At 41.5% G+C, this 18218-nt stretch overlaps 1 protein-coding gene across 1 annotated transcript in view; it reads left to right on the top strand.

The window, feature by feature from the left end:
• Positions 1–18218, top strand: part of Cog4 (component of oligomeric golgi complex 4) — a 34797-nt gene that overhangs the window by 5187 nt on the left and 11392 nt on the right. Inside the window, exons 5-11 of the mRNA XM_005345670.3 lie at positions 1811–2004; positions 6011–6116; positions 6614–6771; positions 8123–8181; positions 12309–12442; positions 17171–17289; positions 17750–17916. Coding sequence (XP_005345727.1) covers positions 1811–2004; positions 6011–6116; positions 6614–6771; positions 8123–8181; positions 12309–12442; positions 17171–17289; positions 17750–17916 — 937 coding nt within the window. The remainder of the gene's footprint in view (positions 1–1810; positions 2005–6010; positions 6117–6613; positions 6772–8122; positions 8182–12308; positions 12443–17170; positions 17290–17749; positions 17917–18218) is intronic.

The raw sequence follows: 18218 nt of genomic DNA, 5'->3' as shown, positions 1-18218 counted from the left end.
AAAAAAAAAAAAAAAAAGAAAAGAAAAGAAAAGAAAAAGAAAAGTGTGTGTTGCTAGGTATGGTGACTCAAGTCTATAGTGCAACACTTGGGAGCACTGAGACCCGGATTCCATGAGTTCAGGGCCAACCTGGGCTACAAAGTAAGACCCACATCTCTTAAAAACACAACAAACAAAAACAAAGCAAAATTAGGAAGGTATGTGATATTAGGACGTTTCTATATCTGGTAGTATGGTGTAATTCTGTACCATCCTAGGACAGATAATATGCCTCTTTGATGGATATCCTAGTTGCTATTTTTGCGAACTTGACATAAGTTAGAGTTGCCTGGGCAGAACCTCAATGGAGAAATGCCTACACTAGATTATCTATAGGTGAGTCTGTGGGGCATTTCTTTAATTAGTAATTGATTGCTCATATCTAGGCTGGTGGTCCATGAGACCAACTCAGTAAGCAGCATTTCTCCGTGACCTCTGCTTCAGTTCCTACCTCCAGGTTCCTACCTTGAGTTTCTGCCTTGGCTTACCCAACAGTGTACCTATAAACTCAAGTTGACTTTGGTCATAGTGTTTTACCATGGCAAAAGAAACTCTGAGACAATGGTAAAGGAAACTGATCTTATATCTTCTAGTCTCTGGCTAGTGGGTTATTGATGCTTGACCATATTGTTCATTTATAGAATTAAATTCTTGGGCTGGAAAACATAGTGTAGTTGGTAAAGTTCTTGCTTCCCTAAGACCTAAGTTTGATCCCCAAAACCTATGTAAAAATGCCAGACATGGTGGCACATGCCTGCAGTCCTGTACTGGGATGCAGAGACAGGCTTCTGTAGCTCACTGGCTATCTAGTCTAGTATAAGGTGGTAAGCTCTAGGCAAATGAGAGACTCTCTCAAAGGAAATGGATTGTGGTTTGTTATTTTTTTGTTTTTGGTTTTTTGTTTGATTGGTTGGTTTTGGTTTTTTCAAGACAGGGTTTCTCTGTAGCTTTGGAGCCTGTCCTGGAACTGGCTCTTGTAGACCAGGCTGGCCTGGAACTCACAGAGATCCACCTGCCTCTGCCTCCCAAGTGCTGGGATTAAAAGCATGCGCCACCCCAACCTGGCTAGGAAATGGGCTGTGTTCTTAAGGATAACACCCAAGTTTGTCTTCTACTCTACACATATATGCACTAAAAACATGCTTCTTGTAGGGTCTTGACTTTCTGTGACTGAGTCACTCCATCTCTGGAGAAGCCACTCGTCCTCATGCTGTGTGCAAGTGACTTGAGCTCTTCTTTAGGCTGGGACATGTAAACCTAGCTGTGGGAAGATCTTGAAGAATCGATCCATCTGGGGCAAATCACCTTCTTTGGTCACCATAGCAAAATACTTGTAGTATTTTGCAGATACTCTTTATACTTCTGCTTCTATCTGTTTATTACAGTTCCTTTTCCTGGAATGTGTCCCTCATACTCAGAATTTAAAGTCCTGTCCAGCTTTAAGAGATGATACATACATAACCTTTTCTAGGAAGTCTTTTTATTACTTCACCCAGAAATGTGACTGTTAGGCACCTTTCTTGAGACTTTTCTCATAAATTGTTATATATATTAAGACACAGATTTTTATCTTTTACTTAATTATAACTTTCATGATAGTACAATCATGGCAGATTCATCTTTCATTCATCCACATTGCTAGTCTAGTATCTTGTATACAGTTAGTATTTAAACATATTTGCCATATGAATAGTGGTACACATTGTGGCATGGACCTGATTGATAAAGTACCATTTGTTACATTGATCTTCATTTTCTCTCCATTGAGCAGGAAGCATTATTGATGCCAACCTGAAATTGCTGCAGGAAGCTGAGCAGCGTCTTAAAGGCATAGTAGCAGAGAAGTTTGCTATGGCGACCAAAGAAGGTGATTTGCCCCAGGTGGAACAATTCTTCAAGATCTTCCCACTGCTAGGTTTACATGAGGATGGGCTAAGCAAATTCTCAGAATACCTTTGCAAACAGGTATGGGCATTGTATTACAGTTCTCAAGAGTCATAGAACTTATGAAATGTATAATTTTTATATATATATATATGGGATTTATTGGAATGGCTGCAGTCCAGATAATCCAACAATAGCTAGCTGTGAACAAAAAAAATCCAAGAATCCAGGAGTTGCTTGTCCCACAAGGCTAGATGTCTCAGCTGGTTTCTGTATGTGCTGGAATCCCATAGAAGTAGGCTCCTGTGCCAGTGAAGGAATTGGATGTGCTAGCAAGGAAAGGACAAAAAGACAAAGCAAAAGCTCCCTTCTTCCATGTTTTTATGTAGACTTTCTACAGAAGTGTGGCCCAGATTAAAGGTGGGTCTTCCATCCTCAAGATTTGGATCAAAGGCGAGTATCTTTGGGCCTCAAAACCAAATTAAGGGCCTGTGTCTTCCAGCCTTAATATCCAGATCAAAGCCAGACAGTGGTGGCACACGCCTTTAATCCCAGCACTCGGGAGGCAGAAGCAGGAAGATCTCTGTGAGTTCGAGGCCAGCCTGGTCTACAAGAACTAGTTCCAGGACAGGCACCAAAGCTACAGAGAAACCTTGTCTTGAGAAAAAAAAAAAATCCAGATCAAAGGCGTGTTTTCACCCTGCCTCAAAATACGGATCAAAGATGTGTATCTTCCTACCTCAAAGGTCCAGACTAGAAGTGGATTTACCCACTTCAAACCAAGAAAATCTCTCACAGGTGTGATCACTACCACCGCCCAGTGGCACATTTTTTTTAATAGCCTGTTCTTTTCTAGGCATAGCCTAGACATCTGCTGATATATATTGATTTTCAAAAGACCAGGTAAAAATACAAAAAAAATTAAAATACAACTTCCCTTGAAAAGTTGAGTCACCCTTTCAAGCTGTTACTTAGGAACAACTTTCTGATTTTGTTTGGTTTTTTTTTTTTTGACATAGACTCTTGTGGTTCTGGGTATAACTCAGTATATAGACTGAGCTGTCCTTGAACTTGAACCTCCTACCCCTTTCTATAGGACTATAGGCATGTATCACTAAGGGGCTAGCTTCTTTTAAGAGCAGTTGAAAGGATATGTAGGATGGCTTTGTTGCCAAAGGTACTTGAGTGTAAGCCTAGATCTTGAATTTGATCCCCAGAAGCCATGTAAAGGTGGACTGAGAAAACCTGACACTACAAAGTTGTCCTCTGACCTCCACATACACTGTGGCATGGATCTACCAGAGCTCACACACAAAGATTTAAAAAAAGAAAAGACACAGTTTTCAGTTATTGTGATGATACGTGCTTGTAATCCCAGCATTTGGGAGAGGGAGGCTTGAGGGTCAGGAACTCAGGGTTGTCCTCTGCTACATAATAAATCATGAGACTTTATCTTTAAAAAAAGATTAGTCACCAAAGATGGTGTAGCATGATTAATAAAAATCCAAAGACAGATATTGGGGTTCAGCCTGAAGACCAGAAAAGCAAAGCAGCTAGCCACTGGCTCTTACCTCTACCTCAGTCCAAAAATGACAGTCCTGCCTCCAGGAATCTCAGAATGAGACTGAGACTGAAACCTGGTTGCTCAGTCCTGTGATCTCCTGTGATCTCAGTACTCAGGAGACAGAAGCAGGTAGATCCCTGAGTTTGAGACCAGCCTGGTCTACATAGTGAGTTCCAGAACAACCACGCAACCAGGGTTATGTAGAGATCTTGTCCCCACCCCCACCCCCAAAAAAAAGAAAGCAAAGAAAAAAGAAACAATGAAAAAGTAAACCATTCAACATTTATTAGTTTATTTTATTTTTGGTTTTTTGAGACAGGGTTTCTCTGTAGCTTTGGAGCCTGTCCTGGAACTAGCTCTTGTAGACCAGGTTGGCTTCGAACTCACACAGATCCGCCTGCCTCTGCCTCCCAAGTACTGGGATTAAAGGCGTGCGCCACCACCGCCTGGCTTATTTTATTTTATAACAGTGACTCTCAAGCTTCCAAATGCTGCAGTCTTTTACCCCCAACTATGAAATTATTTTATTACTACTTCATAACTATAATTTGGCTACTTTTATGAATTGTAATGTAAATATTTTTTAAGGTAGAGGTTTACCAAAGGGTCGCAAGCCACAGATTGAGATCCACCACTCTATAACATTTGTGGTTTGTTAAATAAATAGGGTATAAAATAGTAAGCTGTCATTCTTATTTCAGTTGAGGAGAGTGGCAGTAAAGATACATACTTATATAAGAACTGAATATTGTGGAAAGGAATTTGGATCTTGAGATGTAGGTAAGAGAAAGGACTTTGTTCCTTTTAAACATTTAAATATGTGCTTTACTGATTCTAAAAATTTAGTTAAAGATTAAGTAAGATGGCTAGATGTAGTAGCACACGCCTTTAATCCCAGTACTCAGGAGGTTGAGGCAGGCAGATCTCTGGGAATTCTGAGCCAGCCTAGTCTATATAGTGAGTCCCAGGACACCCAGTGCCACATAGAGAGACTCCATCTCACACAAACAAACAGAAATTAAGCAAGATGACTCATTGAGTAGAATCATTTGCTGTCAAGCCTAACAACCTGATTTCAATCCCTTAGATCCACAGAGGGAAAAACAATTCCAGTAAATTGTCCTCTGGCTTCCAACACATGCACTGAGGCAAAGACACACGCACGCTCAGTTGTAAATGGAAAAACTGTTAATTATACGCTGTTTGGCCTATGACTCAGGCATATTCCTAGCTAGCTTTTCTTTTTTTTTTTCGAGGCAGGGTTTCTCTGTAGCTTTGGTGCCTGTCCCAGAACTAGCTCTTGTAGACCAGGCTGGCCTCGAACTCCCAGAGATCCGCCTGCCTCTGCCTCCCGAGTGCTGGGATTAAAGGCGTGCGCCACCACCGCCCAGCTTCCTAGCTAGCTTTTACATCATAAATTAACCCATTTCTATTAATCTGTGCATCGCCACGAGGCTGTGACTTACCATTAAGGTTCTGGCATCTTTCTTCTTCGGCAGCTACATGGCAACTGCCTGACTCCACCTTTCTCCCTGCATTCATTTTAGTTTTCCCACCTACCCATATTCTACCCCACCATAGACCAAAACGGCTTCCTTATTAACCAATGGTAATAAAACATTCATTAGCATATAGAGGGGTGATATAATAAAACATTTAATTAAGAACAGTTGCTAGGCATCATGGTATAACGTGTTTGTGATGCTAGCCTGAGGCAGAAATATCACTAATTTAAGAAAGTTAGCCTCATTTATACAGCCACTTCTAAGCCAGTTTGGACTATTTAGAGGGACCCTGACTCAATAATAAAATGTCCTATGGTACATTTTTAATTTTTAAAATATTTTAATTTGTATTTTATGTGTATGGGGATTTTGTCTACATGTATATCTGTTCATCACTTGTATGCTTGGTACCTGTGGGGACCAGAAGAGGACTTGTAACTGGAGTTACAGATGGTTATGAGCTACTTTGTAGGTTCTGAGAATTGAGTCAAGCCAGTGCGCTTGATTCAAGCCTTCCACTGAGCCATCTCTCCAGCCCCCTCAACAAAGCACTATAAATACATCAAGTTATATTTAAGACATATAAGGTCATTATTGAAATTAGGAGTATTTTCTCCTTTTAGCTAATAGTAGTCCATATTTTCAGAGATTAAAAGATTACTTATTCCCCCAAAGAGGAGAGCATTCTGAGTATGATGACAGATAGCTTTGATCTTGGGACTGAATACGCAGAGACAGGTAGATTTCTGTTCCTTGGAGGCAAGCCTAATCTACATAGCAAGCAAGTTCCAGGCCACCAGCCAGGGTTATATAGTGAGACCCTGCCTCCAATCAGTCAGTCAGTCAATCAGTAAATAAATATAATCACATTCTCAAGTTCCTTGTCCTGCTTGAGCACCCACAAAGAGGTTCCTCAATGCTGCCTCCAACTTCTAACCACCAAGGGAACATGGTGGAAGAAAAGCTGACAAGAAGCCTTTGGTCTGAGAAATACGTGTTGGTTTCTTTCTGCTTTCAGGTGGCCAGCAAGGCTGAGGAGAACCTGCTGTTGGTGCTGGGGTCAGACATGAGTGACCGAAGAGCTGCTGTCATCTTTGCAGACACTCTCACTCTCCTGTTTGAGGGTGAGCCTCTCTCTCTCTACTATAGGGAGACCAAAGACGCTTTTTCCCAACATCTGCATCCTTGCCTTGCCTTTCCCTCTACTCAGGTGTGTTTGGTCCAATCCTATAGTTTTCTGGAGTTGACCAGTTTCCAGATTAGTATCTGATTAGCAAGATTGGCGTCTCCAGAATGTTTAACATCCCTAGCCCTCAAGACCTAAACTTAAAAAAAAAACTAAATTTAACCTAAAATAAATTACTACAAGGAAGATGATCTATTCTAAAGACCCTGCTAGAGAAAACAGCTTTACTATGACTTTTCAAGTGCCTGCTCATATACCAGTCACCATTTCTATTTAATAAATTTTCTTAACAGCATCAAGCAACAACTAGAACTATCCATTTCAAATAGTAAGGTAGCTGAGAGGGATTGAGTTAGACCTAAGTTAATCTTTGATGGGGAAAGGAATTTATTTTATGGAAAAAGCATGTGGAGTCCAACTCTCACTTCCTTCTAGGGATTGCCCGAATTGTGGAAACCCACCAACCCATAGTGGAAACTTACTATGGACCTGGCAGACTCTATACCTTGATCAAGCATCTTCAAGTAGAATGTGACAAACAGGTGGAGACGGTGGTGAACAAGTTCGTCAAGCAGAGGGACTACCACCAGCAGGTGAGCAGAGGAAACTACCTGCAGGTTGAAAGCAGCTTTAATCAGGGCAGCGCACCCAGTAAACTAGAAGGAGAAGGAAAGATGCTGAAGGTATATTGTTCTGCACCTTGCCTATTACTACCTTAACAGAAACAAGGTCAAATTCTTGGCAATTGAATATACGATAGTGCCCTCTAGTGATGCAAAGAGGATTTTTCTCCTAGGATACTGTTGAATGTCAAATATTAATAATTTGTTCGGAATTTTACCTTTTTTCCTTATGGCTTCCTTTTCCAGAACTATTTTCCATGTTTATAAGCACAGGAAATAAAAGTAGCATATAGAAATAGGAATGGCCAGCTGGACTTGGTGGTACCTGGCTGTAATCCCAGCAGTTGGGAGGCTGAAGCAGCAGGATCACCATTATCTTGAGGCCAGCCTAGACTACATAAGGAGATCCAGGCCAGCCTGAAATAAGACTTACTGGAGTTTTTATTTTCTCTGTATGAATGTTTTGACCATGTGCACGTATGTGCAGCATGTGCATCCTAGTGCTCATGAAGGCCAGAAAAAGGAACCAGATCCCTTGGAACTGAAGTTACAGATGGTCGTTAGCCACCACATGGGTTCTGGGAACCAAATTCCAATCCTCACCAAGAGCAGCAAGTGCTCTTGACCACTAAACCATCTCACCAGCCACTGGTGTTACTTTTAAATGTAATTACAAGGGCCAGAGTGGTTAAGAGCATTTGCTATTTTTCTAAAGAACCTGAGTTTAATTCCAGCACTTCCATCGTGGCTAACAACCATCTGTGACTTCAGTTCCAGAAGATTTGAAGCCCTCGTTGACCTTCACGCACACTAAACATACATTGTAGGCAAAATATCCATACATAAAATAAAAATAAATAAAAATTAGTTGGGCAGTAGTGGTTTATGCCTTTAATCCCAGCACTTGGGAGGCAGAAGCAGGTGGATCTCTGTGAGTTTAAAGCCAGCCTGGTCTACAAGAGCTAGTTCCAGGACAGACTCCAATGCTACAGAGAACCCTGTAAAAAAATTAATTGGCCAGGTGGTGCTGATTCTGTCCTTTAATCCCAGCACTCAGGAGGCAGAGGCAAGCCTCTGAGTTCAAGGCCAGCCTGGTCTACAGAGTGAGTTCCAGGACAGCCAGGGCTACACAGAGAAACCCCGTCTCGAAAAAAAAAAAATTAAGTAGTGCCTAAACCAAAAGCAATCTTTGGCCAGAAAGTCCGTCCCTAGCTTGAAAGAAAAGTAAACCTAGTTAGCAACCTGAAACTTAGCCTCATAAGCGAGAATGACCATTGGGAGGCAGGAATACTGTTCTGATTGATTTTGTGGTGTTTTGCAGTTCCGGCTTGTCCAGAGTAACTTGATGAGAAATTCTGCAACAGAAAAAATTGAACCAAGGTAATAATCCTTCAGCCTATGAGTTTCAATTACTCTTTACATCTAGTTTAGAGACTTCGTTAAAATGTGGTTTTTAGTTTTTATTTTATTTTATTATTTTGTTTTGTTTTTTGAAACAAGGTTTCTCTGTGCTCTCCTGGGAACTCTCTATGTAAACCAAGATAACCTTGAACTCACAGAGATCCACTTGCCTCTGCCTCCCAAGTACCAGGATTAAAGACCTGTGTCACCGTGCCCACAGTGATTTTATTCACTTTTTAAAAAATGGTTTATTTTTATTTTATGTGTATTGGTGTTTCATCTGCATGTGTGTCTGTGTGAGGGTGTCGGATCCTCTGGAACCGGAGTTACAGTTGAGAGCTGCCATGTAGGTACACGGGATTGAACTTAGGTCCTCTTGAAGAGCCCAGATCCATAGCAATCTACCTGCCTCAGTCTTCCAAATGCTGAGATTACAGACATGAACCACCAGTTTCCAACTCTTATCAATTTTTCCTAATGGAAGATACCATACAAAAAAAAATATAACAGGGCTGGAGAGATGGCTCAGTGGTTAAGAGCACTGCGTGCTCTTCCAAAGGTCCTGAGTTCAATTCCCAGCAACCACATGGTGGCTCACAACCATCTGTAATGAGGTCTGGTGTCCTCTTCTGGCCTGCAGACATACACACAGACAGAATATTGTATACATAATAAATAAATAAATATTAAAAAAAAATATAACACATGTAGTTGATAAAGAATAACAGATCAGTGGCTGAGGATATCTCCATTGGTAAGAGTGCTTACCTAGTATGCACAAAGCCCAACACCACATAAAAAACAAGATGATAGTTCATGCCTATAATACTAGCACCCCAGAAGGTAGACACAAGAGGATCAGAAGTTTAAGGTCATAGTCAGCTACAGCTACATAGTGAATTCAAGGCTAGCCTATACTAGTGAGACCCTATTCAAAAACAAAATTAGGGACTGGAGAGATGGCTCAATGGTTAAGTTTGGTTTCCAGCACCCAAATCAGTGTCTCAACAATCACTTGTAATTCCAGCTTCAAGAAATCCAACATCTCTGAAATCTGTGGGCATCTACACCTACCCAGATACAGACATCCACATCCACACATAATTTTTTTTTTAATTAAGGGGCTGGAGAGATGTCTCAGCAGTGAAGATCATTAGCTATTCTTCCTTATGGCAGCTTACTGCTATCTGTAACTCCAGTTCCAGGGGTTCCAGCACCCTCTCTGCCCTCTCTCTGCAGGCACTACATGCTCTTGTTGAGTAGACGTAAATCTTGTGGGCAAAACACCTATACACATAAAATAGAAAAAACTTTTTAAACGTTTTAGTTTTAAAAATTAAATAAAAAATTTTTTACTGTGTACATATTATATACCAGATACTGGTTCCTAGGCTAGCAAAGTGACCAAAACCAAATATAATTCCTTTCTTATGGCACTTATAATCTATCAAATTGATGGTAATTGTTCTAGTTTGCTTTCTGTTTCTGTGACCAACACCAATAACCAAAAGCAAGTTGGGGTGGGGAAGTTGTTTGACTTACATGTTCTAATCACAGTCCATCATTAAGGGAAGCTGACACAAAAACTCAAGCAGGCAGGAACTGATAGCAGAGACTATGGAGTGCTACTTACTGACATGTCCTTCATGGCTTGCAAAGTTTTCTTTGTTGTACATCCCAGGACCACCTCCCAGGGCTAGCACCACCTGCCCAGGGTTCTGGGCCCTTTCACACTAGTCATTAACCAAGAAAATGCCTCACAGACTTGCCTGTAGTACAATCCTATGAAAGCATTTTCTCATTTGAGGGTCTTCCCAAAATACCATAGCTTATGTTAAATTGACTTTAAAAAAAAAAAAAAAACTAACTAGCAGCTGCACAGTGGTGGCGCACACTTTAATCCCAGCACTCAAGAAGCAGAGGCAGGCAGCCTGGTCAATAGAGTGAATTCCAGGACAGCCAGGACTACACAGAGAAATCTTGTTGAAAAACCAAAACAAGCAAACAACCTAACCAGCATAATAATGATAGCTAATGTGTATATAATGGTCATTGTATGCTGGGCAATACTTAACAAATATTAATAATGGATAATAATGATAACTAACATGTATATAACATTCATAGTATGCTAGACAGTACCTAACAAATATACCACTTACTTCAAGGTGTGTCAACCTCCACACTACTCGCTTTTTGGCTGGGTAGTTTCGGTGTTTTATTTTTCAGGAACTGTCCTATAAACTCTGAGATGAATAGGAGCATCCTTGTCTCTATCCACTGTAGTCCACTGAAGCAAAAATCAGTAGTAAATCACTGATTTAGTTTACAACTCTTTTCAAATGGACAGACTAAAGCCTAGAGATGCCAAATGACTTGACCAAGATAATAAAGTTAGAAAATGGCAGAGCCAGAAATAGAATCCAAGCAGTTTAGTTCTAGAATACATGCTGTTAACCACTGGGGTATATGAAGTATAAAGTACAGAGAGCATGTAATGAGATATAACCAAATGTGGTCAAGTTTCAAAAATTCTTTCTGAGGAGATGGCCGTAAGCCTGAGACTGGAAGAATGAGTTTGAGTATAAGAAAGAGTGTCCCAGATAACATAAGGAAAGTATGTGCAAAATACTGGAGAGAGCCTGAAATAAGATGATCATTAGGGGGTCATTAGAGAGTCAGGCCCAGGTCATGTATCAGTAATGGAGGACTGTGCAAACTGTATGACCAGATTTGTGTTTTGTCCAGTTCTTTTCAGTGTGTGAAGGGAGTTTGTATTTATAGTGAGATCAGGTTCATCTTCTTGTTCTTGTGGATATCAGTGGTCCTAGCACAATTCATTTGAATGGGTCATTCATCCCTCCATTCAATTGTCCTAATAGTCTCAATTAAGATCACTCATGAGGAAGAGGCAGGAGGATCTCTATGAGTTTGAGACCAGCCTGGTCTATGGCCAGCCAAGGCTACATAAAGAGATCCTGTTTTAAAAAAACAAACAAAATCAGTTGACTACCTAGACTCTCAATTTGATTCCATTTATACATGTATCTTTACACTAGCAATGCGTAGTCTTCACTAGCTTTGGGGGGAGTGTTTGTACATGTGTATACATGCACTCAAGTGCATGTTGTGTGTTTATTTATATGTGAGAGTCCCCAGGTCAGAGGAGACTTTGGGTACCTATTCTGTCACTCTCTTCCTCTTCTCTTGTCCACCTCACTTACTTAAGACCAAGTCTATCACCGGACTTGAAGCTTGCTGTTTCAGGTAGGCTGGTTGGCCTGGCTTCTTTTCTTTTTCTTTTTCTTTTTTTTTTAAATTTTTTAAAAGACTTATTAGCGTTATTTTATGTGCATTGGTGTGAAGGTGTCAGATCTTGTGGAACTGCATTTTCAGACAGGTGTGAGCTGCCATATGGATGCTGGGAATTGAACCCAGGTCCTCTGGAAGAGCAATCAGTGCTCTTAACCGCTGAGCCATATCTCCAGCCCCTGGCTTCTTTTCTTTTCTTTCTTTCTTTCTTTCTTTTTTTTTTTTTTTAAAAAAAAAAACATGGGTGCAGGGGATTCTAACTTAGGTCCTCATTTTGTACAGCAACCACTCTTAGCCAGTGAATTCAGTAAGTTCAAGTCCTCAAATTTCATTTTCTCAGGATTGTTTTGGCTGTTCACTGAGATAGATGGTTTAATGGTGTTTCTTAAAATCTCATGGTTCAATTAAGATTAGGGAAGAATATTTTCTTTTACAGAAGCATAGGTAATTTTTATATTGGAGGTAAATGATTCAGGTACTGGCCAGTGAAAAATATGGTTGAAACTGGGTGTAGTAGCACATACCTTTAATCCCAGCACTCAGGAGGCAGAAGCAGGCAGATCTCTGTGAGTTTGAGGCAGCCTGTTCTACAGAGTTCCAGAACAACCAGAGCTTTATAGAGAGACCCTGATAAAGCAAGAAAAAGAAAATGTCTCTATGACAAATAAGGCAATGCAGCCACCAGGCAGAACTATCCTTATGTACCTGGGTTAGGAGGAGGGAGCCTGTGTTTACCTTGTAGCCTTCCATTTAGAGGAATAAAGCATTCTTATTCCATGTGTTCTTTATCTTAGGGAGCTGGACCCCATCCTGACTGAGGTCACTCTGATGAATGCCCGAAGTGAGCTGTACTTACGCTTCCTCAGGAAGAGGATCAGCGCAGATTTTGAGGTGGGGGACTCCACAGCTTCAGAAGATGTAAAGCAAGGTAAAAAAATATTTTTCACATTGGGTGGGAGGACTGGCATAAGCTGTTGGCACTATCTTGTCACAGCCAAGCCACAGAGCTCCTAATAAGAAAACACTGAGTTTCTGGACAAAATGACCTTTAGAGGAAATGGTCAGTGTGCCACATCTTAGAATTAGACTCGAATTTTGAGGCTTCTAAACACTTTATCTAAAGGCAAGGAAAACCAATGTCCATTCATTTCTTACACTTTTCTGTGTACCGGGTCTCGTTTATAGTTAGACTTAATAAAAGTGTGCATGTAAATGTCTAATTAGTGCAGAAGAGCTGTTTACACTCGTGAACTTTAGAAATGAAACTCTATGACAAATAAGGCAATGCAGCCACCTGAATCGTAGCTATTGTACAAATATCATAAGTTGGTAAAGATCATCGGAATGTGCACATACAATGGTGAATTCTGTGGATTAGAAGTTACACCTCAGTAAGCTTAAGTATATAGGACAAACAGAATATGGAAGTACATGCCTCTAGTTCCAGCACTGAGTTATACAGCAAACCTTTCACAAAGAAAAAATAAGCTGGGCGTGGTGCACACCTTTAATCACAGGTACTTTGGAGGCAGAGGCAGGCAGATATTTGAGTTTGAGGCCCTGTCTCAAAAGAGGGATGGGAGGATCTACATAATAGAGAAAGTTTTCCACCCTATCCCAGTCTTCCAGTTCTACCACTCATAATTTTTGAAGAGAAAGATGGCACTGAAAAAAAACAAGGGGTACTGGAAAGATTGCTCAGTGGTTAAGAGCAGTGGCTGCTCTTCCAGAGAACACGGGTTCAGTTCCCAGCACCCACATGGAAGCTCACAACTGCCTTCAACTCTAGTTCCAGGGGATCCAGCACCCTTTTCTGGTGTCTGTGAGCACCAGGCATATACATTGTGCGCAGACACACATGTAGGTAAACACTTAAACACATAAAATAAAACAAAAAAATTTTAAAGACCATTTCTGGTCCAATAAATAAAAATTTTAAAAAAGATGGTTCACTGTCCAGTTTCATTTGCATATAAACTTTTCTTGGGTTTTGTTTTGTTTTTTTGGGGGGGATTTTTTTGAGGCGGTTTCTTTGTGTAGCCTTGGCTATCCTAGAACTAGCTCTGTAGATAAAGCTAGCCTTGAACTCACAAAGATCTGCCTGCTTCTGCCTCCCAAGTGCTATAATTAAAGGTGTGCACCACCACCACCTTGCTGGTTTTCTTGTTTTATGATTTTTGGGTTTGTTTGTTTGTTTATTTTTTGGTTTTTCGAGGCACGGTTTCTCTGTAACTTTGGGGCCTGTTCTGGAAGTCACTTTGTAAACCAGGCTGGCCTCGAACTCACAGAGATCCACCTGTCTCTGTCTCCCGGGTGTCTTATTATTGTTGATTTGAAGTGTATCTCATGTTACCCAGGCTGATCTCAAGAAACCATCTTACCCCAACTTCCCAGTAGATTTACTACAGGCCTGTGTGTGTACATGCCAGGTATAGTGATCCATACCTCTGTAGACCTAGCTACTCATAATGCTGAGGTAGGAGAGTTCCTTGAGCCCACAGTGAAACCTGATCCTCGTAATGGAAACCCTGCTCAGAAAAAAAAGTATTGAATTCCTGTTGAGTATCTGCAGGTCCCCTACTGGCAACCCTGGAGACTCATGTAGTATCTAACATTCTTTGTGACTTATGCCAATAAAACATGGCAGGGGTGTTATTTAATCTCTTTAAAGGGAATTATGTATTTATTTGGAGTCAGGTACTTATCAATGTCAATAACAACCATCACTATTCAGATCTATGTTGTACAGCATAGCAGTCTCCAGGTGCATGTGAGTAACTATAAAAGTTTACCTAATCCTAGTTTAAAGATGTATTTATTCATGTATTTTATGTGTATGAGTGCTCTCTCTTCATGCAAACCAGAAGATGGAATCAGATCCCATTACAGATATTTGTGAGCCACCATGTGGTTACTGAGAATTGAACTCAGGACCTCTGAAAGAACAGTCAAGGGCTCTTAACTGCTGTGCCATCTCTCCAGCCCCTGAAATTAAAATTTAATTTAAGTCAGGCATGTTGGTGTACACCTTTAATCCCAACACTTGGAGGCAAAGGCAAGTGACTCTCTGAGTTTGAAGCCAGCTTGGTCTACAAAAGAGTTCCAGGACATCCAGGTCTACACAGGGAAACCTTAGCTAAAAAAAATAAGTTAAAATTGTAAAGTTCAAATTAAAATTCAAAATAAATTTAAAATTTAAATCTCAGTTCTTAGCCACATTTGAAGTCTCAAGAGTGGCCATAAACCTGGGCATAGTAGCCGAGCGGTGGTGGCGCACGCCTTTAATCCCAGCACTCGGGAGGCAGAGGTAGGCGGATCTCTGTGAATTCGAGACCAGCCTGGTCTACAAGAGCTAGTTCCAGGACAGGCTCCAAAACCACAGAGAAACCCTGTCTCGAAAAAAAAAAAAAAAAAAAAACCTGGGCATAGTGGCATATCCTGGTAATGCTGACCTGGACCAGCAAATCATTCTTTAGTGACAGAGTCCTGAGAGGTAAGATCCAGGAGATTGGAGATAAAGAAGATAGAACAGGTGGGAGACCTTGCATAAAATAATCTTATGCCAAGCAATTTTATTAAGAAGTACCGTGTCTTTTGTACTATTCCAGGAAAGAATGGGAGAAAGTCAGCGGAAAGCTAATCAGAAAGTGTTGCACTAGGGGAGGGAACATAGGAGTATCTCAAGGACATTACAGACCAAGCACACAGCAGCCTTAGAACTGATAGCTATAGCCCGGTAAAATGGGAAGAGTTGAGTTCTCAGGATCCAAAGCCACAGCTCCCCCAAGGCCCAGGCCCTAGTCCATTACCGGCTCTACCAACCATATTCCAGGCTTCAAACATCAGGGCCTCAGGAGATATCTCCCAAAGCCCTGGCTTCAGGCTATTACTGGCTCTGCTAAGCATGTTGCCAGTTTTAGAGAATGAGCTATGTTCCTTCTCCACACTTTAGAGCCTCAGAGAAAGCTTTGGATTAGCCCAGCCCTCAAACACTTGGCTAAGACACCAGTACCACCACAAGGTTGAGTCTACCTAAGGTTATATAGCAAGATTTCATTAAAGGGGTATGAGGATGGGCTGTCCTATCTTGACTTTCTTTCCACATGTATATATGTTCACATGTCTATGAATGCATGTAGAGGGTACACATGCATGTGTGTGAAGGCCCAAAATTCATATTGAGTATCTTCAGTTGCTCTCTACCTTACATATTAAAGTAGTGTCTCTTGCTGAGCCCTACTTTGGCTAGCCAGTTTACTCTATGAATTTCCTGTTTCTGTCTCCCAGGATGGGATTACAAGCTGGCTGCCAACTCCCTGACTTGGTTTTGGTTTTGGTTTGAGACTGGTCTCACTATGTAACCCTAGTTGGGCTAGAACTCACTATGTAGACCAGGTGAGCCTGGAATTTACAGAGATCTCCCTACTTTTGACCTCCCGAGTGCTGGAATTGAATGTATGTGCCATCATGTATGATGCTTTCCCCTGACTTTAACATGGATTATCTGAATTCTGGCCCTATGCTTGTACGGCAAGCTCTTTACCCACTGGGACATTTCCCCAACCATGCCATAGCTTTTTTTTTTTTTTTTTTTCTTTTGGTTTTTCGAGACAGGGTTTCTCTGTGGTTTTGGAGCCTGTCCTGGAACTAGCTTTTGTAGACCAGGCTGGTCTCGAACTCACAGAGATCCGCCTGCCTCTGCCTCCCGAGTGCTGGGATTAAAGGCGTGCGCCACCACCGCCCAGCCATGCCATAGCTTTTGACTACTATATTGGACAACATAATTATAAAACATGTCCTGCCTGGTGGTGGTGGCACACCCCTTTAGTCCCAGCAGAGAGGCAGAGACAGGTGGATCTCTGTGAGTTCAAGGCCAGCCTGATCTCCAAGAACTAGTTCCAGGACAACTAGATCTATTACACAGAGAAACCCTGTCTCAAAAAACAAAAACACCATGTCCTGGGCTGGCAAAATGGCTCAGACCGTGAGAGTGCTTGCTATACAAGCCTCATGACCTGAGTTCAGTCCCTAGAACCTGTGGTAGAAAGAAAGAACTGTCTCCCTAAAAGTTGTCCTCTGACCTCCACAAGAGCACTATGGCATGCATGGGCCACACTCTCACACATTATTCACACACAACAAACACAGTAACAATAAATATATTTTAAAATTCCTACCATCACAGATATACCTACTGAACAGCTAGACAGTGCTGATATAGAGGAGAATGTGCTTTATATCTAATATATATTGGTCTTTGCCCTGGAAGCGTGCATCTTTTGTCTTCTGTGCAATCTTGGAGAACTGTTGAAAAGAAATTAAATTATTTATACAAAATTGTTTACTCTCTAGCCGAGCAGTGGTGGCGCACGCCTTTAATTCCAGCACTCGGGAGGCAGAGGCAGGCGGATCTCTGTGAGTTCGAGACCAGCCTGGTCTACAGAGCTAGTTCCAGGACAGGCTCCAAAGCCACAGAGAAACCCTGTCTCGAAAAACCAAAAAAAAAAAAAAATTGTTTACTCTGAGAGAAGTGATTTTATTCATGGAAAATGCGAACCTGTTTGGAACAAAAACCAGAAGAGAACTTGAAAAATGAAAAACATTGCTGTTTCCCTTGGGGGGAAAAGTGAATATTCCTTTCTTGGCTGTCCCCTAGAGCACCAGAAGTGCCTGGACAAACTCCTCAATAACTGCCTATTGAGCTGTACCATGCAGGAGCTAATTGGCTTCTATATTACCATGGAGGAGTACTTCATGAGGGAGACTGTCAATAAGGTAGGACACTAGGATACATCTCTTGCAAGTGGAGCTTCCTGTCCAAGAAGCCAGGCTGAATGAAATGGCTGAGACCTGTCATATTTCTTGGTCCTGCTTTGAGAGCACTTTCCAATGCATACTGGGTAGCACTGCTGTGTGTAAAAGGACATCTTCGGAGTTGTCATACTCTTCATGTCCAGCTGGGTCTTTCCCAAAGGTTACAAGAGAACAGCTCAGCTCCCTATAGAGCCTTGTTCCCTGCCTCCCTGCAGGTATACTGACATCCCAGATATTGGATATCACCAAGGCAGAGGCCCCAAATACTCAGTTTTCTAATGTAGTGATCATTAGGAAATAAGGTGGTTTTATGTTGTTTTGTTAAGGTATAGAAAAGGGTGCAGAAGCTGGGCTGGTATAAACAGAACTATCTACAACATTCAGAACTGGGATACTCACTGAGGGCTTTGCCTTTTGTTAGGCTGTGGCTCTGGATACCTATGAAAAGGGTCAGCTGACATCCAGCATGGTGGATGATGTCTTCTACATTGTTAAAAAGTGCATTGGGCGAGCACTGTCCAGCTCTAACATCGACTGTCTCTGTGCCATGATCAACCTTGCCACCAGAGAGCTGGAAGCTGACTTCAGGTACTGTTGACTCCCTTTCTGCTTTTGAGGCATTAAAAATTCTAGGTGTATCTTGATTCCTTGGTCGGACCTGTTTCTTTTTGGGACAAATTCAGTCCCAAACAAGATTAAGTTAGCTGGACATGATGGCACACGCCTTTAATCCCAGCACTTGGGAGGCAGAGGCAGGTGGAACTCTGAGTTTGAGGCCAGCCTGGTCTACAGAACAAGTTCCAGGATAGCCAGGACTCAGAGAAACTCTGCCTCGAAAAAACAAAGAAACAAAAACTTTGAAGCTACTGTTCCTAATATAATATCCGTAG

This window comes from Microtus ochrogaster, chromosome 4, assembly GCF_000317375.1.
Source record: "Microtus ochrogaster isolate Prairie Vole_2 chromosome 4, MicOch1.0, whole genome shotgun sequence".
NCBI lineage: Eukaryota > Metazoa > Chordata > Mammalia > Rodentia > Cricetidae > Microtus > Microtus ochrogaster.
Note: the sequence above shows the minus strand (reverse complement) of the source record. Positions and strands in the feature narration are given on the sequence as shown.